The sequence below is a fragment of the Ascaphus truei genome, chromosome 5, assembly GCF_040206685.1.
Source record: "Ascaphus truei isolate aAscTru1 chromosome 5, aAscTru1.hap1, whole genome shotgun sequence".
In the NCBI taxonomy this organism is placed as follows: domain Eukaryota; kingdom Metazoa; phylum Chordata; class Amphibia; order Anura; family Ascaphidae; genus Ascaphus; species Ascaphus truei.
Window position 1 is genome coordinate 225,805,709 of NC_134487.1, and position 21,970 is coordinate 225,827,678.

General features: G+C 43.5%; 1 protein-coding gene across 6 annotated transcripts in view; it reads left to right on the top strand.

The window, feature by feature from the left end:
- ANKHD1 (ankyrin repeat and KH domain containing 1) overlaps nucleotides 1-21,970 on the top strand; it is a 302,432-nt gene that overhangs the window by 214,722 nt on the left and 65,740 nt on the right. For all 6 annotated transcript variants that reach the window (XM_075601701.1, XM_075601697.1, XM_075601699.1 and 3 more), the window contains one exon: nucleotides 8,651-8,826. In XM_075601701.1, coding sequence (XP_075457816.1) covers nucleotides 8,651-8,826 — 176 coding nt within the window. The remainder of the gene's footprint in view (nucleotides 1-8,650; nucleotides 8,827-21,970) is intronic.

Below are 21,970 nucleotides of genomic sequence, written 5' to 3' on the forward strand. Positions count from 1 at the left end.
ACAAAGGTGTGGAAAGTGCTATTCTTAAAGCACTGTCAGAAGTAAAATGAGCAGCCAAATCTATGGTGCTGGCGGTATCAGCAAGAAGGGCTTTATGGCTCAGACAGTGGATGGCTGACACAGCATTAAAGAACAACTTGTGTGGATTACCATTGAAGGTGAGTTCCTCTTCGGTAACAAACTGGATGCAATAAAAACAAAAGCATCAGGAGGTAAAAGCACTTTTTACCTCAGGAAAACAGGACCAGAAGATTTGGTTTCCAACAGGCTAATAGAAACCAATATAAGGAAGCAAAGGCATATAGACCTGGCAGGACATCTCCAAGACAAACAACATGGAGGGGCGGCCAGAACCGGCTTTTTCGTGGCGCCAGAGGAAGAGGATCATCCACAAAGAATAGTCCACATGTAGGTCAGAGGGCCCAGCAGTTGCCAGTAGGAGGGCGACTGAAGCAGTTTTCTGCAACATGGGCCCAAACAATACAGGACAATTGGGTATTACCGACCATTCGTCAGGGGTACAGTATAGAATTCAGGGAGATGCCAAGAAGAAATATGGGTTTAATAACATGGATACAGTCCAAGGAAAAAAGAAGGCAGATGAATTCGGCTTTAAAGAAATTATTACAAGCAGAGAAGGTACCTCAGGAAGAGGAAGTGGCATTTATTCCAGAATTTTTCTAGTAAAGAAACCTACAGGGGAGTACAGAGCAATCCTAGATCTAAGAAATGTGAATTTATTCTTGAAAATAAGAAAATTCAAGATGGTGTCGTTGAACCTGATTATTCAAGAGGTACAACCAGGAGACTGGATGGTGGCGATAGACTTAAAGATGCCTATCTACATGTGCCCATAGCAAAGGGACACCAAAGAGGCGTAAGGTTTACAGTAAATCAAGATCATTATCAGTACACAGCACTGCCATTTGGTCTGGCGACTTCCCCAAGGACGTTTACAAAGGTTCTAGCCCCTCTAGTGGCAGAAATGAGAGAAGAGGGATAGAAATATACCCATACCTGGACGACATCCTGGTAAAATCAAGGAGTCTGGAGAAACTCCAGCAAGACCAGAAGATGGTAATAACCTTCCTGGAACACCACGGTTGGTTAATAAACAGAGACAAGAGTCATCTCATGCCCACTCAGCTGTTAAGATTTCTGGGGGTAGAATTTGATACAGCAAAAGGAGAAGTGAGACTACCAGACGCAAAGAGGCAAGACATATCCATGCAACAAAGAAGCTCAGGAAAGCTACCAGGACTTCAGCAGAAGAATGCATGAAGCTCCTAGGGAAATTCGCTTCAACATTAAGCGTCACAAAATGGGCAGCAATACATATGAGACCACTGCAAAACAATTTTCTGCAACAATGAAACGGGAATCAAAAGGACACAAGACAAAGAATCTTGTTACACCCACACACAAAACAGGAATTAAAGTGGTGGGAAGATACCCGAAACCTGGAAAAAAGGACAAACACTACACCCAGTGCACTGGGTAAGAATTACAACAGATGCGAGCAACACAGGTTGGGGTGCCCAGATGGGAGAAACATTGGTGCAAGGAACCTGGACAAACCAGGAAAAGCATCTTCCATCAAATCTGCTGGAATTAAAAGCAGTACAAAGGGCCTTAGAAGCTTTCCAAGACCATATAAGAGGTGGCTGTATACTGCACCGACACACTTTATTCGAGCAAATACCCAGTATGTACCTGGCAGATACCTGGAATGCGCCGCTCCTCACCTCTGACAAGCCCCGTTGCGTTTGCCTTCCCAGCCTGGGTTCATGCCTGGCTGACGGGCGGCTGATCTGTTAAATGATAATGATTAGGATTTAATAGGCTGCAATGCTTCGCGTGTCTACCAGATGGCATAAATTCATGAATTGTAATGCAGTATATATATATATATACTGTGCAGTATTGCAGCCAGCGGGAATAAAATGCTTCAATCCCTGCCTGGAAAATACCTCAATGCACTCGGGCAGAAAACAGTCACAAACCTCAATACACCCGGGTATACCCGAATTCGTGGGACTAGCCAAGCTCGAATAAAGTGTGTCGCCAGTGTAAAAATAGAATCGGACAACAGGTCAGTTGTCAAATATATAGCCGAACAAGGAGGAACCAGGAGCAGAAAGCTGATGAACCTCACAGCAGAAATCCTCTTTTGGGCAGAGTGCCACTTGTCGGAAATTACAGCCATACATATCCCAGGACTAGAAAATGTCACAGCAGACTTTCTAAGTCGGAACATCATGCACCCAGGAGAATGGGCATTATATCCACAGGTGTTTCAAGAACTGGTAGAGCGATGGGGTCAGCCAGACATAGATCTCATGGCGACACACCAAAACCGCAAGGTAAGGAACTACTGTGCCAGACAGTTTCATCCAAGCGCACAAGGTACAGATGCTCTCAGTTTCAAATGGCACTTCAAGTTGGCATACCTGTTACCTCCAATTCCCCTAATTCCGAAAACAATCAGGAAAATCAGGGAAGACCAAGCAGAGGTGATATTCGTAGCACCCTACTGGCCAAGAAGGCTTTGGTTCACACACTTGGTAAATATGGCAATAGATACACCATGGCACATACCAGATCGCAAAGGGTTGATGCGACAGGGGCCAATATGTCATCCGAATGCCAAACAATGGGCTTTGACGGCATGGCGATTGAGCAGGAAACATTGAGATTGAAAGGTTGTTCAGACAAAACAATCCAAACCCTTTTACAAGCAAGGAAAAGTTCCACATCGAAAGTATACCATAGAATCTGGCTTTGCTTTCGCGATTGGTGTGAAAAAGAAAAACAGAATTCCTTTCACCTAGAATTGTATCAATTATGGAGTTCCTGCAAAAAGAATTTGAGAAAGGTCTCAGTTTTAGCTCATTGAAAGTATGAAAGTACAGGTGTCTGCACTATCAGCCTTGTTGGAAAGAAATCTGGCAATGGAAAGATTGATCATCAGATTCTTTCAGGCAGTTAAAAGGTTAAGGCCTCAAATCAAGAACAGGGTACTTACATGGGACTTGTCCCTAGTATTGGATGTGCTAACAGCAGCTCCGTTTGAACCTATACAGGAGATAGGCTTAAAATGGTTATCATGGAAGATGGCGTTTTTGATAGCAATCACCTCAGCAAGGAGAGTGGGAGAACTACAGGCTCTATCAGCCAAGGAACCATTCCTAGTCATACATCAAGACAAGGCAGTTCTCAGACCAGTGCAGCAACTCCTGCCAAAAGTTGTATCACAGTTCCATATGAATCAAGAAATTGTGATTCCGACATTCTGTCCAGAACCAAAGAATAAGAAAGAAGAAAGACTACACAAATTAGACGTGGTAAGATGTCTAAAAGTGTACCTGGAAAGGATGCGAGATATCAGAAAGTCAGACAGACTATTCATCAATTCCAGAGGGACCGAAGAAAGGTCAAGAAGCATCAAAGACAACAATTTCCCAGTGGATAGTGTCTTGTATTAAAAGGCTTATGAAAGCAAAGGACAAACTAAACCCTGGAACATTAAAGCTCATTCTACAAGGGCCATGTCTACTTCATGGGGATTTAAAGCCCAGGATACACCAGGACAGATATGCATAGCGGCAGTCTGGTCCTCATTCAATACATTCTTGAAATACTACAGACTAGACGTACAATCATCAGCTGACGCAAGCTTTGGTCGTAGAGTGATAGAATCTGTAGTGAAATAAGTATAAGGTGTATTAATAAAGGTCAAACTGATAAGGCATTAACAGGTGGTGTTTATTCTGATGTATCCCTCCCTAAAAATGTTCACTGCTTTGGTATGTCCCAATGGTGCCCACTGCCAGGGTGATCAGGAAAGGAGAAAATTTAAAACAACTTACCGTAATTTTCTTTTCCTGGAACCATGGCAGTGGGCACATAGTTACCCTCTCTGTGTATGTCTAATGGCTATCAGTTATATATTTTCAGCTATGGAAGAATCGTAAGACTAATGTGCAGGTAGAGGGAGGGGCCTTATATGGCCTACCTGCAAAAGTCTACTTCCTGTCCTACCTAGAGTGAGAAGGGATTAACCCAATGGTGCCCACTGCCATGGTTCCAGGAAAAGAAAATTACGGTAAGTTGTTTTAAATTTTCTCCTTTCTTGACTATATTCACACGTAAACTCCAAATTTAATAGGTTATCATTTAGATAATGGGTAAACAGTTTTAGTCCTTCCTCATCTCCTTTCCAAATGAATATTATATCATCTATATATCTGCGCCATAGGCACAAATTCACACCCAGCTCTGCAATGGACCAAATATGGTCTTCCTCCCATGCTCCCATAAGGAGGGTGCTCCATAGCTGGGTGCAAATTTCGTGCCCATGGCGGTACCGCACTTTTGCAGATAATAAGTCCCCTCGAACATAAAGTAATTGTGTTCTAAGATGAATTTTATTCCATCAAGTATGAAATTTGCCTGTTCATTGGGCATGTCAGGATCTTGTGATAGTACTCTGTCCACTGCTTCATGCCCGTCTCTGTGGTTGATACAGGTATACAGTGACTTGATGTCACAAGTTACCAAAAAACATCCTTCCTCCCACACCTGATTGTCTAGGACACGTAAGATGTCTGTCGTGTCCTTTAAGTAGGAGGGAAGTTTGGCAACATATTTCTGCAAATATATGTCAATCTATGCGGATAGATGAGATGTTAGAGTCTATGCCTGCTATTATAGGCCTCCCTGGAGGGTTGGTAGTACTCTTATGCAATTTGGGGAGGTAATAAAATATTGGTCTAATGGGGTTAGTTCTATACAAATAGTTGTATTCCTCCACATTTATTACCTCCTCCATTTTGCCTTTATCCAAAAGATTTTTTAGCTCTCTTAAAAAATCTGACGTAGGATCTTTTGTAAGGGGTAAGTATGTATTACTGTCTCCCAAAATCCTTTTGGATTCAACAATGTAGTCAGTACTAAGATAGCAACTCCACCTCCTTTATCGGCTTGTTTTATGACTATAGTCGTGTCTTTTTGTAAGGTTTTTAAAGCATTTCTTTCTGAATTGTTCAGATTATTATTAAATCTGCCTTCACTTTTCACTAAATTTTCAAAATCTGATTGTATCAGCTGGGAAAATACATCTAGATTATTGCCCTTCACATGTTTTGGATAAAAAGTAGAGGGCATTTTGAGACCAGAGTGAATTAGTACTGGTCCTACTTGTGAAGATTCAGGTTTATTAGTCACAATAAGTTTCACAGAAGTTTCCTTCTCTAGATTGTCAGTGGTCCTTTGTTCTACTTCTTTTAATCTAAAGAATCTTTTTATAGTGAGCTTCCTTAAAAATCTCTGTGCGTCTAAAAAGAGGCCGAAGTTGCTTGGACCTACAGTGGGAGCAAACTTAAATGCTTTAAAAACCTTACAAAAAGACACAACTATAGTCATAAAACAAGCCGATAAAGGAGGTGGAGTTGCTATCTTAGAACTGACTACATTGTTGAATCCAAAAGGATTTTGGGAGACAGTAATACATACTTACCCCTTACAAAAGATCCTACGTCAGATTTTTTAAGAGAGCTAAAAAATGTTTTGGATAAAGGCAAAATGGAGGAGGTAATAAATGTGGAGGAATACAACTATTTGTATAGAACTAACCCCATTAGACCAATATTTTATTACCTCCCCAAATTGCATAAGAGTACTACCAACCCTCCAGGGAGGCCTATAATAGCAGGCATATACTCTTTAACATCTCATCTATCCGCATAGATTGACATATATTTGCAGAAATATGTTGCCAAACTTCCCTCCTACTTAAAGGACACGACAGACATCTTACGTGTCCTAGACAATCAGGTGTGGGAGGAAGGATGTTTTTTGGTAACTTGTGACATCAAGTCACTGTATACCTGTATCAACCACAGAGACGGGCATGAAGCAGTGGACAGAGTACTATCACAAGATCCTGACATGCCCAATGAACAGGCAAATTTCATACTTGATGGAATAAAATTCATCTTAGAACACAATTACTTTATGTTCGAGGGGACTTATTATCTGCAAAAGTGCGGTACCGCCATGGGCACGAAATTTGCACCCAGCTATGGGAGCACCCTCCTTATGGGAGCATGGGAGGAAGACCATATTTGGTCCATTGCAGAGCTGGGTGTGAATTTGTGCCTATGGCGCAGATATATAGATGATATAATATTCATTTGGAAAGGAGATGAGGAAGGACTAAAACTGTTTACCCATTATCTAAATGATAACCTATTAAATTTGGAGTTTACGTGTGAATATAGTCAAGAAAAAGTGGATTTTCTAGATCTAACAATCTACATTGAAGATGGGTTAATTAAAACAAAGACCTTCTTTAAGAGTGTAGATACAAATAACTATATATCCACTAAGAGCTGCTACCATCCCAAATGGCTAGAGAATGTCCCATATGGACAAATAAGGCGGATAAAGAGGAATTGTTCTGAGGCGAAAAACTTTCACACCCAATCAGCTCTCTTACAAGACAGGTTCAGAGAAAAAGATTATGATGATAGAACTATCCAACATGCCATAACAAAAGTAGAGGGTTTGGATAGAAAAGATCTATTATATAACAGCAAAAAGACGGGTTTGAAAAAGAACTTTGATTTCTCATTTCTAACCAATTATAATAGACAGTCTGATAAAATCTCCAAAATAATCCACAAACACTGGCATATTGTTAAAAATGATCCTGTACTTGGGGAAATTGTTCCTGAAAAACCTACTGTAATTTTCAAACGAGCAAAAGCGCTTAAAGACAATTTGGCCCCTAGTGCTTTGCCAAAAATGACTATTGATGGCAATAGATGGTTGACAAAAACACAAGGTTTTTTTGCCTGTACCACGTGTAGGGCTTGTAAACATAGGCCTTGGATAAATTCAGTTTTACTTCCAATGTTACGGGTCAACGGTTTCACATTAAACAACTTTTAACATGTAAATCAGACTATGTTGTATACCTCATATATTGTCCCTGTGGATTACAATATGTAGGCCAAACATCAAGAACAGTCAAAACACGCATTCTAGAACATATTGGGAATGTAAGACGAGGGCTTACCACACATTACTTGTCAAACCATTTTATACAAAAGCATAATGGTGATACATCAGGCCTTCAATTTACAGTATTGGAACAAGTATTACCACACTGGAGAGGTGGGGACAGGAGTGTCGCTTTAAGAAAGAGAGAGAGCTTCTGGACCTTTACACTGAAATCACTTGTACCTTTAGGTCTGAACATAGATTTTGAATTAAGTGCTTTTTTGTGATCTATGCTGAATGCTACAATGGCAGCTTAGACACCTTGCTCTCTGTGTGTAAAGTTAATGCAAATAAGAACACTTATATTGTGCAAATGTTGTGTTATAATCTGTGTACTAATTAAGTCTTTTCTTGTTTTTGAGATACATCAATCGCCAACCTTCATGTGATTAGGGAAATAAATGGGGATATATTGTGTTTTATTAAATAATTTTAGATAGAATATGTATTTTATACGTAATACTTTTCATTGTTGCAATAGTTTATATTTTTTTCTGTTGTAATGATAAGTATTTCCGACAGTTATGTTTTATGAAATTTATATTAGCTATGTTTATTAAAGACAAAATAGGCTGTATTTTAATTGATTGTATAACACTGCTGTGATACCTCTTAATTTGCGGGAGAGCATATGTGGCGTATTACCCAATTATTTAGAGATGTGACATTTTCACCAATAGGAGGAAAGGTCATTATCAGTCAAAAGGGTATATAAAGTATCCTGTATGGGTTAGAGTTACTCCTGACGAAGCCGTCATCACGCACGGCGAAACGCGTAGAGTGTAACCCCCAGTGTTAGATCCAGAGGGAGAGACTGCTGTGGAGTTCCGATGGCGTCTACCATACGAGTTGAGAGAACCGGATGTGACGTATCGGCTCCAGCAGTGGAGGTCGGAGATCGGTGGATGCGGCAGCAGTGTGCGGGGATTCCGAGAACGCGACTCGGCGAACATCTTTACCATACACCAATGCTGTTTAACATCTGATATCTCGTAAGCCTCCAATTTTATCATTGTCGGATAAAAGTTTGGCATTTTATTTTTGACTCTGTCTCTGTCCTGGACGCACTTTCCTCCTGATTTTTGCTCCTTGTTGCTAGTCTATGGATGAAGTGTACACCATCTAGCGTCTTATGCTCTTTAGAGAGCGCTACCATTTTTAAGTGTATTTTACTATTACGTTTTGCACTATGGTATTTTATTTATTTTTCCTATAGGTAATGATGCTCCCCTGACTTACTCTATTTTGTATTTTTGTGTTGCCTACTTCAAAATGTAATAATTTTATGCTTCTACTGTATATGGTTCTGTTGCTGTGGGGAGGAGGGGGTGGGGGTTTAAATAATTTCAACAGCTAATTTCCTCTCAGCTGGGTGTACGAACATAGAATACAGAAAATTCTGGGAATTTGACTTTGAAATTAAATACAAATTGTATGCCTATAAAATTGAAGTAAACCCTTTGACTCGAGTATTAATGGTAAAACTTTCTGATTTTTGTTTTTGAAACAAAAAATTTCATAGCGAAATCCTTACAAATGTATTGGTAATACATAGCCTTTTATTTATTTTTCTCCGCCCAAATAGACCGGTCTGACGCCATTAATGGAAGCTGCTTCAGGAGGTTATGCGGAGGTGGGAAGGGTTCTCCTAGATAAAGGAGCGGATGTAAATGCTCCACCAGTGCCTTCATCAAGAGATACTGCTTTAACCATTGCTGCAGACAAAGGCCATTATAAGTTTTGTGAGCTACTTATTAATAGGTAAGTAGGGCTTATTTAGAGTATATATTTTCCTGCTATTGCTTATTTTGAAACAGTTAAACTTGTAACCTAACATTTTGCCGTTTTTGCTTCAAAATATACATGGGAGACATTGTCTGCATAAAGAAATATCCAGATATTTAAGATTGTCTTTGTTTTTAGAGGAATACGAGATCACAGGACCCTATGTTCTGGGAAATAAAGACTAGAAGTGTAAATATGAAAAAGTATGCATACCATTATCCAGTTAATGAATTTTAATTATTTTAGAATGAAGGGTGAATTACTAACAGAACATAATCTTCCTCAGCTCCAACGGGAGTAGGTGACAAAGGAAGTGAGTAATAGAGCAATCATAGAGTGGAGGCCCTGTAGTATGCACTCTACTCACACCATTAATAGAAAAAGTTACCTTTTATATTTAATATAAAATCCAGAAGCAAATATACGAAGGATACTTATTTTTTTTTTACAATCTTTTTTTCTTTATTGGAAACAAACAGAACATATACAGGTACATTGCGTTCGTAAGTACATAACAAGTACAGTCATTGAATCCAAAAAGGCATTTTTGTTTTTTCTTGGGAAGGGGGAGGATGGACGGAGGAGGGGTAGCGTGGTTGACAAACAGAGGGGTGGAGGGAAAGGTGTGGGGAGGTTAGGGGTTGGGGGGGTGAGAGGGGTGTGGTGAGACCGACTCCTTTTTAAACCTTCTCTTGCTGGAGGGGCCGACTGTTTCGGGTACTTGTTTATGGGAAAGTTAGGCCTCAGCGGTCTAGCCATGGCCCCAAGGTGTTGTAAAACTGAGGGATTTTCTGTGTGAGCAAGGCCGTAAGTTTTTCCATGGTCATAACCGTGGTAATTCTTTTAGAGACCGTATTTTGAGGGTGCTTTTACCTGTTTCCAAGCAGCTGCAATAGTGCACCTCGCAGCAGTTAGAATTACTGAGAAGTTTAGTTAGGGGAGGGGAAAGGCCATCAACTTGTTTTCCTAGCAGAAAGGTCAGAGGTTCCAGGGGAATTTCCAGCCCAGAGTAGTTTTTGGATCTTAGACCAGAACACCTGGATCTCTGGGCATGACCACCAAATTTGGGCCATGTCTCCTCTTTGACCACATCCCCTCCAGCACAGATCTGGCGTGCCGAGGAAGATCTGGCTCAGTCTACTCGGGGTTAGGTACCACTGGAATATAATTTTATAAATATTTTCTTTTGTAACCGTGCAAATTGAGGTCTTCGAGGCTGCCTCCCAGACGGCCTTCCAATCATCCATATCTAGTTGTAGGTTAAGGTCTGCACACCACTTTTGCATATGTATGCGTGGCTTGGATTCTCCAATGTTGACTCTAACCCCCTATAGATCTCTGAGACCAATCTCTTCTGATAGAAACCACTGATACAGAGGGACTCAAATTTGGTCGGTTTGGGAAATTTGGCGTTTTGGGAGAGCGCTATAAGAAAGTGCCTAATTTGAAGGAATTTAAACGGGTTGAGGTCTCGTACTTGATATTTAGCTTGGAGCTCTTGGAAGGACAGGATTTCCTCTTTATTCAGCAAGTCTGCTACCCTCCGAATATTGAGGTCTTGGAATTGTTGAAATTGTCTCTGAGAGCACCCGGGCGGGAAGTCCGGGTTATCAAAGATGGGGGTAAGTTGAGAGGGGATAGTCGACATGGCGTACTTCCCTTTGTTTCTAAGCCAAATGCCCCACGTACACCTCATTGCTCCCAGATCGTATTTCCTAGACCCTTTCTCCTTTATCATTCTGTACCCACAGGATCGCCGATAGTGGTAAAGGTGCTGCATAGTGGGATTCTATCTCAAGCCAACATGATGTGGTCGGGCTGCTATTCCAAGTCACTGCATGGCGTAATTGGGCTGCATAGTAGTATTTAATCACGTCAGTTACCCCCACCCATCTTGGGAGATAACAAAACCGACCTCGGAACTCTTTTTTTTTTTGGTTATTCCATATAAATCGGAATATACTGCTGCGGCAGCTTTTATTCTTACTAATCACTGGCTTGTACCTGGCATGTTCCTGGAATGCCACACTGTTCACCCGGGGCATGCCGGGCTCCTTTTGCCTTCCCAGCCAGGCGCATGCCCGGCTGACGCGCGGTTGATGTGTTAATTGATAATGGTTCAGGATTTACTAGGCTGCAATGCTTCGCGTGTCCGCCAGATGGCATAAATTCATGAATTGTAATGCAGTATATATATGTATATATATATATATATATACTGTATAACAACAACCCCTATAACCCCTAACATACACATACAGTACTGTATATGCACATCAATGATACTATAGGCCGGCGGGGGCGAGATGTGTTTGCAGCAGAAAGAGAACCGCTGCTCTCTCTGCGCAAACATCGGCACATTAAAAATTATTTTAAATACATTTTTATTCATAGTGTAGATGTGCAGGGGGTCTCCGGAGCTGAACCGCGTTGGTTTCAGGTCTGGGGACCCCCTGCTCCCCGAGATACGGCCCCCTTTATGAAGTGCCGGTATCCCTCTGCATTTAAAGGTCCCGATCACGTGACCGCGACATGTAAACAAAGCAGACGGATACCGGCACCCCCTAAAGGGGCCTGTATCTCGGGGAGCAGGGGGTCCCCGGACTTAAAACAAAAACGTTTCTGCTCCGGAGACCCTCTGCACATGTACAGTATAAATAAAACACATATATAAATAAACACTCGTTCTTTACCTTAGCGGCTATGTGCTATGATAACGAAGCAGCATTTCTGTATTTTAATAATATTGTACCGTGAGCAAGGGGGTTCCCTGAGCCAGAAATTAAAGCTCAGGGGACCCCCTGCTCCTGCACAATATTATTAAAAATACAGAAATGCTGCTTCATTACCATAGCTGATAGCCGCTAAGGCAATGAAGGAGTTAACCCACCGTGCCCGCTTTATTGTGGGTAGCGGGGGTGGGTGAGGGGGGTATTTGGCCCTTGGTGTGAGTTTAGGACTTGCGGGGGGGTTGCGGGTGCACTTAACCCCTTCACGGCCGTAGCAGTTAATACCGCTACGGTCATGAAGGGGTTAACCCCTCCCACTACCTCCCCGCAAGCCCTAAACAACCATCGTTGGGGCTAATACCCCCTTCACCCACTCCCGCTACCCACAATAAAAAAAAACTCACACACAGCAGCCGCCAATAAATAAATAAATAAATCTAAATAAATAAATGACTATAAATAAATACATTTGAAATACATTTTTATTTATAGTGTAGATGTGCAGGGGGTCTCCGGAGCTGAACCGCGTTGGTTTCAGGTCGGGGGAACCCCTGCTCCCCGAGATACAGCCCCCTTTATGAGGTGCCGGTATCCCTCTGCGTTTAAAGGTCCCGATCACGTGACCGCGGCCTGTAGACCAAGCAGAGGAATACCGGCACCCCCTAAAGGGGCCTGTATCTCAAGGAGCAGGGGGTCCCCGGACCTAAAACCACAGCGGTTCTGCTCCGGAGACCCTCTGCACATATACAGTATAAATAAAACACACACATCAATAAAGAATCGTTCTTTACCTTAGCGGCTATGTGCTATGGTAATGAAGCAGCATTTCTGTATTTTAATAATATTGTACAGTGAGCAGGGGGTTCCCTGAGCCAGAAATTAATGCTCAGGGGACCCCCTGCTCCTGCACAATTTTATTAAAAATACAGAAATGCTGCTTCATTACCATAGCTGATAGCCGCTAAGGCAATGAAGGGTTAAGGCAGAATAAACAATAAATACATTACATACATATTTTTAATGTGTGTTTTAAACCTCCCTGCCTTCATTGTAATCTATGTAAAAAACCCTCCCCCTATTGTGTGTGAAGCTTCCCTGCCTTCACTGTAATCTATGTAAAAAACCCTCCCCCTATTGTGTCTGCTAAATCTTCCTGGCCTGTGTTTTCTGTGAGTGCAGTGTACTGTATGTAAATGTGGGGAGGGGGGTCCCGTGTAAATAACCACACCCACACCCACTACCCACCTGCACATGGCCCCTCCGCTGCTGCAAAAAAGAGACAAAAATTAAAACATACAAAGTAATGTCCCCTAACCCCTTAATCACCATAGCGGTTATTAACCGCTACAGTCATTAAGGGGTTAACCCACCCTCACCCACCACTCGGGATGCCTACATACCCTCCCACACTAACCCCCGTGAGGCCTAACCACCCAGTACCCACAAGGGAGGCCTACCCACATACCGTTGGGAAACACCCCCACCCCCCCACCCCCAGTACCCACAATAGAAACAGTAAAGTGACCCACAATAAACAGCATTATATTTATTAAATACATTACCCACCCCCTGTGCCCCCCCATAAATACAAGATTTATCCTTTTACATACAGGGTTCATAACTCAGCCCCACGCGAGTCCCCGGTGGGCTGGCGGGGCACCTGGACAAACCTACAGTTTACCAGCAGCCCTTTTTACACAGGTTCTGGAGGCCTGCTGGTGGATCCCGCCAGCACCATGGCCCCCAGGTGGTCTCCTTGGGTCACCGTGGGCCACAATTGGGTCCCCACGGTAGGCCCGCGGATGTCTGGGAGCCCCGGGTCAGACCCACAGGTGTCTGCGGGGCCTCGGGTGGTTCCCTCGGGGGTCTGGGGAACTCACGGGTGCTCACTACGGGTCCGCGGTGCCCCCACAGAAGTGGGACCACACATCATCATCCCCGCATGTGTCACCCGTGGAACCACCAGCCTGATACCCTTGGGATACCCGAGGATACCCACAGGTGGTCTCCAGAGGCCCCACGCAAAACCACGGAATCAAACCCTGAATGTAAAAAAAATAAACCTGGCCTATACATTCAATACATACACCCTCCCCCCCAACACCTACAGTACAATAATGTGCAAAATAACTATTATCCAAATATGGATAATAGATTAATTGCCCATGATTAAAAACATTAACTAGCATATTAAAATAAATAAAGTACTACTGACCTCATCAATACGAAGTGTCCGTAGCCAGCAACATCCTTGTCTTCCCCACAACATACATAGCAAATACAAAGCCAATACATTGCAAGTACATTCCGATATCAATTAACCCCTTAAACACCTTATCAGATAACCGCAAAGGTGATTAAGGGGTTAAGCCACACAGGCCCGATACCCACCCTTCACCCATGAATTTGTACAGTGGCTTCATCATGCAACTATATATATATATATATATATATATATATATATATATACACACACGATGAACCAATATACAAATAAATGTAGAAGGTTTATCAAAACCATACTGTCCTACAACCAAACACTTCTCCATACAAGACACTACATTAAAATCAATTTCCTTTAATAATCCTAACTGATCTCACAATCTATATCATCACAAACCAATGAAAAGCCAATGAAACACCTCACATTCCAATATAAATGATGCATAAAATCTATGCACCATATACATTCTGCAAATGAATCAACCAAGTAAACAAAAATCAATTAGCAATCATTATTTACATCCCTAAACAATTCACACTCCATCCCGAACAATGAAACAATTAACTAATTCACGCCTGGAGCAGAACAATTTAGCCTGTGAAAAAATATAAGTACCAACCAAAATACAACCTTTAAAACCAAGGCTATCGCTGTCCTCCCTCAAACACACAATACAATACCAAGGAATACATCTATCTAATTTTAAAATACTTTAAACTCACAATAATGCATAGCAGCATAGACAAATTAATTTAAAACACATCAAATCAAGCTTTTAAAACAACATCATTTCTTACCCTTTATGTATATATCTCTCTAGACATATATACATACAGTGGCAAGAAATGATGTACCACAAAAAAAAAAATACACATGTTAAAAAAACCTTTTGAAAAAATTAACAAGTTAAATAAAATACATTTCTTTAGTTCACTTACCATTACTTGGCCCCACCAACTCCCGTTGCGCAGCTTACTCACGAACCAATCCACGATCAGGAACCCATAAAATAATAAACCATAAAAAAATAAACATTAAACTAAAAATCCAAATCAATCCACGGGTCTTCTATTTGTAATCCATCTTCATCTGTATTCTTCTTTCTTCTATCTCCATCCAGCGGGGCGGGGTCTTCTCCCCGTCTGCGGCCACGTCCTGGTCTTCTTTCTTCTCCGGAGGTCCTTCCTCCACGGCGTCTGTCTTCAAAATGAGACGACATATGCTTTTAAAGGCCTATGACGTCACATTTTTCGTCATGGTTCCCACGGTCCTGATTGTGCCGTGAAAACCATGTGTTTTGGCCGATAAAAATAAAAATGATGACGTCACTTAAAGGCAATGAAAGCACAGCCAATCAGAATGGCTTTGCTTCAATTGCCTTTAAGATGAAGTCATTAAAAGACACATGGCCGTCCACACATGGTACGGTAGCCAATCAGAGCGTGGGAACTCCATCCCTACTCTGATTGGCTCTAGTATACCATGTGACAGAGGCTTGGGGGAGAAAGGATGTGACGTCAATGAAAACCTGTCACATGGTACTAGAGCCAATCAGAGTAGGGATGGAGTTCCCACGCTCTGATTGGCTACCGTACCATGTGTGGACGGCCATGTGTCTTTTAATGACGTCATCTTAAAGGCAATTGAAGCAAAGCCATTCTGATTGGCTGTGCTTTCATTCCCTTTAAGTGACGTCATCATTTTTTTTTTTTGTCGGCCAAAACACATGGTTTTCACAGCCCAATCAGGACCGTGGGAACCATGACGAAAAATGTGACGTCATAGGCCTTTAAAAGCCTATGTCGTCTCATTTTGAAGCCAGACGCCGCGGAGGAAGGACCTCCGGAGAAGAAAGAAGACCAGGGCGTGGCCGCAGACGGGGAGAAGACCCCGCCCCGCCCCGCTGGAAGGAGTTAGAAGAAAGAAAAATACAGATGAAGATGGATTACAAATAGAAGACCCGTGGATTGATTTGGATTTTTAGTTTAATGTTTATTTTTTTATGGTTTATTATTTTATGGGTTCCTTATCGTGGATTGGTTCGTGAGTAAGCTGCGCAACGAGAATCGGTGGGGGCAAGTAATGGTAAGTGAACTACAGTAAAGAAATGTATTTTATTTAACTTGTTAATTTTTTCAAAAGGTTTTTTAACATGTGTTTTTTTTTTTTTGTGGTATATCATTTCTTGCCACTGTATGTATGTATATATGTCTAGAGAGATATATACACACAGGGTAAGAAATGATGTTGTTTTAAAAGCTTGATTTGATGTGTTTTAAATTAATTTGTCTATGCTGCTATGCATTATTGTGAGTTTAAAGTATTTTAAAATTAGATAGATGTATTCCTTGGTATTGTATTGTGTGTTTGAGGGAGGTCAGCGATAGCCTTGGTTTTACAGGTTGTATTTTGGTTGGTACTTATATTTTTTCACAGGCTAAATTGTTCTGCTCCAGGCGTGAATTAGTTAATTGTTTCATTGTTCGGGATGGAGTGTGAATTGTTTAGGGATGTAAATAATGATTGCTAATTGATTTTTGTTTACTTGGTTGATTCATTTGCAGAATGTATATGGTGCATAGATTTTATGCATCATTTATATTGGAATGTGAGGTGTTTCATTGGCTTTTCATTGGTTTGTGATGATATAGATTGTGAGATCAGTTAGGATTATTAAAGGAAATTGATTTTAATGTAGTGTCTGTATGGAGAAGTGTTTGGTTGTAGGACAGTATGGTTTTGATAACCCTTCTACATTTATTTGTATATTGGTTCATTGTGTGTGTGTGTGTGTGTGTGTGTGTGTGTGTGTGTGTGTGTGTGTGTGTGTATATATATGTATATATATATATATATATATATATGTATGTATGTATATATATATATATATATATATATATATATATATATATATATATATATATATATTTGCATGATGAAGCCACTGTACAAATTCATGGGTGAAGGGTGGGTATCGGGCCTGTGTGGCTTAACCCCTTAATCACCTTTGCGGTTATTATCTGATAAGGTGTTTAAGGGGTTAATTGCAATGTATTGGCTTTGTATTTGCTATGTATGTTGTGGGCAAGACAAGGATGTTGCTGGCTACGGACACTTCGAATTGATGAGGTCAATAGTACTTTATTTATTTGAATATGCTAGTTAATGTTTTTAATAATGGGCAATTAATCTATTATCCATATCTGGATAATAGTTATTTTGCACATTATTGTACTGTAGGTGTTGGGGGGGAGGGTGTATGTATTGAAAGTATAGGCCAGGTTTATTTTTTTTACATTCAGGGTTTGATTCCGTGGTTTTGCGTGGGGCCTCTGGAGACCACCTGTGGGTATCCTCGGGTATCCCAAGGGTATCAGGCTGGTGGTTCCACGGGTGACACATGCGGGGATGATGATGTGTGGTCCCACTTCTGTGGGGGCACCGCGGACCCGTTGTCTGCGGGGATGACTATGTGTGGTCCCACTTCTGTGGGGGCACCGCCGACCCGTAGGTGCGGGGATGATGATGTGTGGTCCCACTTCTGTGGGGGCACCACGGACCCGTAGTGAGCACCTGTGAGTTCCCCAGACCCCCGAGGGAACCACCCGAGGCCCCGCAGACACCTGTGGGTCTGACCCGGGGCTCCCAGACATCCGCGGGCCTACCGTGGGGACCCAATTGTTGCCCACGGTGACCCAAGAAGACCACTTGGGGGCCATGGTGCTGGCGGGATCCACCAGCAGGCCTCCCGAACCTGTGTAAAAAGGGCTGCTGGTAAACTGTAGGTCTGTCCAGGTGCCCCGCCAGCCCACCGGGGACTCGCGTGGGTCTGCGTTATGAACCCTGTATGTAAAAGGATAAATCTTGTATTTATGGGGGGGCACAGGGGGTGGGTAATGTATTTAATAAATATAATGCTGTTTATTGTGGGTCACTACTGTTTTTATTGTGGGTACTGGGGGGTGGGTGGGGGGGGGGTTTCCCCAACGGTATGTGGGTAGGCCTCCCTTGTGGGTACTGGGTGGTTAGGCCTCACGGGGGGGGGGGTTAGTGTGGGAGGGTATGTAGGCATCCCGAGTGGTGGGTGAGGGTGGGTTAACCCCTTAATGACTGTAGCGGTTAATAACCGCTATGGTGATTAAGGGGTTAGGGGACATTACTTTGTATGTTTTAATTTTTGTCTCTTTTTTGCAGCAGCGGAGGGGCCATGTGCAGGTGGGTAGTGGGTAGTGGGTGTGGGTGTGGTTATTTACACGGGATCCCCCTCCCCACATTTACATACAGTACACTGAACTCACAGTAAACACAGGCCAGGCAGATTTAACTGACACAATAGGGGGAGGGGGGCTTACACAGATTAGTCAAAGCAGGGAAGTTTAGCAGACACAATAGGGGGAGGGGTTTTTACATAGATTACAGTGAAGGCAGGGAAGTTTAAAACACACAATAGGGGGAGGGTTTTTTACATAGATTACAGTGAAGGCAGGGAGGTTTAAAACACACATTATAAATATGTATGTAATGTATTTATTGTTTATTCTGCCTTAACCCTTCATTGCCTTAGCGTCTATCAGCTATGGTAATGAAGCAGCATTTCTGTATTTTTAATAAAATTGTGCAGGAGCAGGGGGTCCCCTGAGCATTAATTTCTGGCTCAGGGAACCCCCTGCCCACTGTACAATATTATTAAAATACAGAAATGCTGCTTCGTTACCATAGCACATAGCCGCTAAGGTAAAGAACGATTCTTTATTGATGTGTGTGTTTTATTTATACTGTACATTTGCAGAGGGTCTCCGGAGCAGAAACGTTTTTGTTTTAGGTCCGGGGACCCCCTGCTCCCCGAGATACAGGCCCCTTTAGGGGGTGCCGGTATCCCTCTGCTTGGTTTAAATGTCGCGGTCACGTGATCGGGACCTTTAAACGCAGAGGGATACCGGCACCTCATAAAGGGGGCCGTATCTCGGGGAGCAGGGGGTCCCCAGACCTGAAAGCAACGCGGTTCAGCTCCGGAGACCCCCTGCACATCTACACTATGAATAAAAATGTATTTAAAATAATTTTTAATGTGCCGATGTTTGCGCAGAGAGAGCAGCGGTTCTCTCTCTGCTGCAAACACATCTCGCCCCCGCCGGCCTATAGTATCATTGATGTGCATATACAGTACTGTATGTGTATGTTAGGGGTTATAGGGGTTGTTGTTATACAGTATATACTGTATATATACCGTATATACTGCATTACAATTCATGAATTTCTCGGCTTCAAAGACAACAGCTCGCAAACTCCCCCATGCGTTTTTATACGGCATTGCAGTATTGCAGCCAGCGGGAATAAAATGCTTAAATCATAGCCGCGAAAATAACGCAATACACCCCGGGAGAAAACGACACAAAACCGCACATCGCCGGGATCTTCTGAAATTCGCGGAGCTAGCCAAGTAAGAATAAAGTTGGTCGCCAGTGTATGGGCTTGTATATTTTTAAGTTCAGGCATGGTAATGTCTATAGGGAGCGTTTGGAAAAAATAAAGGAGTCTAGGGAGGATATTCATTTTGGTTTAAATAATCCTACCAAACCAGGAGATTTGGAGTTCGAAGGATACTTTTTAAATTATCTATGTATATACTATTATATAAAAAGTAGGATGGTCAGAAAACTGTTTAATTGTGACCCCCGAATTTAAATTGTTTGAGCCAACGTTACGAAGGTATGGATAATTTTTGTGTAGTTATTGGTTATATCAGAGTGATACTAGAGTAACCAACTGTAAACTAATAGGTAAAAAACTAAACATCAGGTAACATAGCCACAGTATAAAAGTCTTGAAAATGGGAGGCTGCTTGTAAACCAAAGTTATGCTCCGCTTTCTAGTACATAGTGACTTTGTACCTCCCCACAATGAAAGGTTGTTAAAATATATTTGTGACGAGGTGCATGGTGGGAGGCAAAGAGCATGGTCGTCTAGATTGAGAGCTCTGTGCCCTGCCACTAAACAATATTAGAAAATAACCTTTTTCAGGAGGCATAAAAACCGGAGTACTTTGGCAGCTCTAGGAGGAACAAACCGGTCCCTGAAATGGCGGCGCCTCTCACAAACCAGGGATCAGATACAGAACAGGACGGGGAAGAGGAGGAGAGTGACAACCCTTAGCTGATGTCGGTGAGGCTCAGGGACTTTAATCGTTTATACACGGACATCAAAACGCTCCTTCAAGCAGATATAAAGGAGCTAAAGAAGGAGGTGGGATCCCTGGGGGAGCGGACCGGCCAGGTAGAAAAGCAGCTGAACCTCACGACCAAAGCCACAAAAAAAGTGGAAAAAAAGACTACTGATCTCCAACAACAAATAAATGAGATAAGAGAGCACCAAGAGGATGCAGAAAACAGAGACCGGCGGAATAACGTGCGCATCAGAGGAGTCCCAGAGATAGAGGGAGACTGTGAGGGATATGTGCTACGCTGGCTGGAATCCCTGCTACCGGAGATATCGAGGGAAAGGCTGGAAATGGACCGCTGCCACCGGGCGTTACAGACAAGGCCCCTTCAATCAGAACAACCTCGGGATATAATAGTGCGGCTGCATTATTATGGCACTAGGGAAGCAGTGCTACGCAAAACCCGAGCCAGCCCAGCAATTGACTTTGAAGGGGCTTGCCTCCTAATTTTCCAAGATTTGTCCCCAACTACGCTATTAAGACGAAGGAACCTCCTCCCTATCACAAAGATCCTACTCAATAAGGCCGTCCGGTACCGCTGGACCTTCCCATTTGGTCTGCTAGTGGTCCGGAATGGGAGGCCAGTCTCTATGCGGGAGCTGGAGGAAGGGGACGCCTTCTTACAGAAGCTGGGTCTAAAAAAACAGCCCCGTCACGGCGACCGAAGCAGTGGAGACCCCAGACCCCACCTGGACTACAGCGGGACGCTCCCCCCGACCGGGCGCGTCCAAAGATAAGGACTGAGGGGGAGGGTGGATGGTAGTGGTGCCATCAGCCACACACTCTCCCAGTTCGCCAAGTTATTATACCCCCTAATAAACGTTTAAAGTTGCCACCAAGCTAGGAGCGGAGGAACCCCGACAGCGGAGAAAGGTGAAGAGGAACGGCTCGCCCACCGGGATGCAGTATGGCAGAAGAGAACGTACCTGGGGCCCCAGATCCGAAGATGGCGGCTGCCACGAGGCTGAAGGAGCTGCATGCCGGAACGCAAACCCCGGATATCAAAGGAGCAGAGGTAGGGAGCGCGCGCTTCCCTGCCGTCGGGCGCGAAACAAGATCCAAAATGGCGGCGACCGGACTTCCGGTGACGTCAGAGGGCGGAGCAGGAGCGGCCATCTTGGAAGTGGTAGATCCGGCAGAGTTACCTCATTTCCAGCGGCCGAGGAGCATGAAAGATGCGCACGGCAGCCGGGGACACAGCGGCGAGGCACAGCAGGGGGGACCATAAGGTGAGTCGCAGTAGCGGCTCCACGCTCCCCGCGGGGAGCCACATACAGCAAGAAAGCTGTAATGGAGGGGATGAAGGGGAGGGGAGGAAGAGGAGGGAAGGGGAGGGGACAAAGGGAAGGGGAGGCAAGGTATAGTTGTGGGCACTCTACAGGAGAGGGAGGCGAGACGGTAGTAGAGAGAGATACAGGAAGTAGGCTTATAGGTGGGGGGAGAGGAAAGTCCGAGGTAGACGACAGGGTTAAGAGGAGGAGAAGGGGGTAAGGAGGGAAAGGAAGGGTAGGAGTAGACTGTGAGGGGGAAGTTATATAGAAGGGGCGAGGATGTCAAGTGTAGGAAGAAGAGTGGAGCTAGGAAGGTAAGAGAAGGAAGGGAGAAGTTATACAGGAGCTAGAGAGGATGGAGAGCGGAAGAGACGGGAGAGGTAGGAGTAGAGGGGATACTAGGGAGGCGGGAGTAGACAGCAGTGGCACGGGATCGGAGGCAGACGGGTAAAGACAGCAAGTGATGAGAGAGAGAGAGAGCGGTAGGTAGGGACGGGGAGTAGCACGCAAGGAGAGGAGCACGGTACGAAGGTATAAAGAAGAGAGAGAAGAGAAAGAGCGGCAGGAGGGGGGGTGGAGCAGCCAAAAAGGAAATGGTTAACCTAAACCAAGAAGGAGAGAGGGGCGCGAAGGGGTGGGGACGCCGGTATTTTCATTAAGCTTGGGGGGGGGGGGCTCC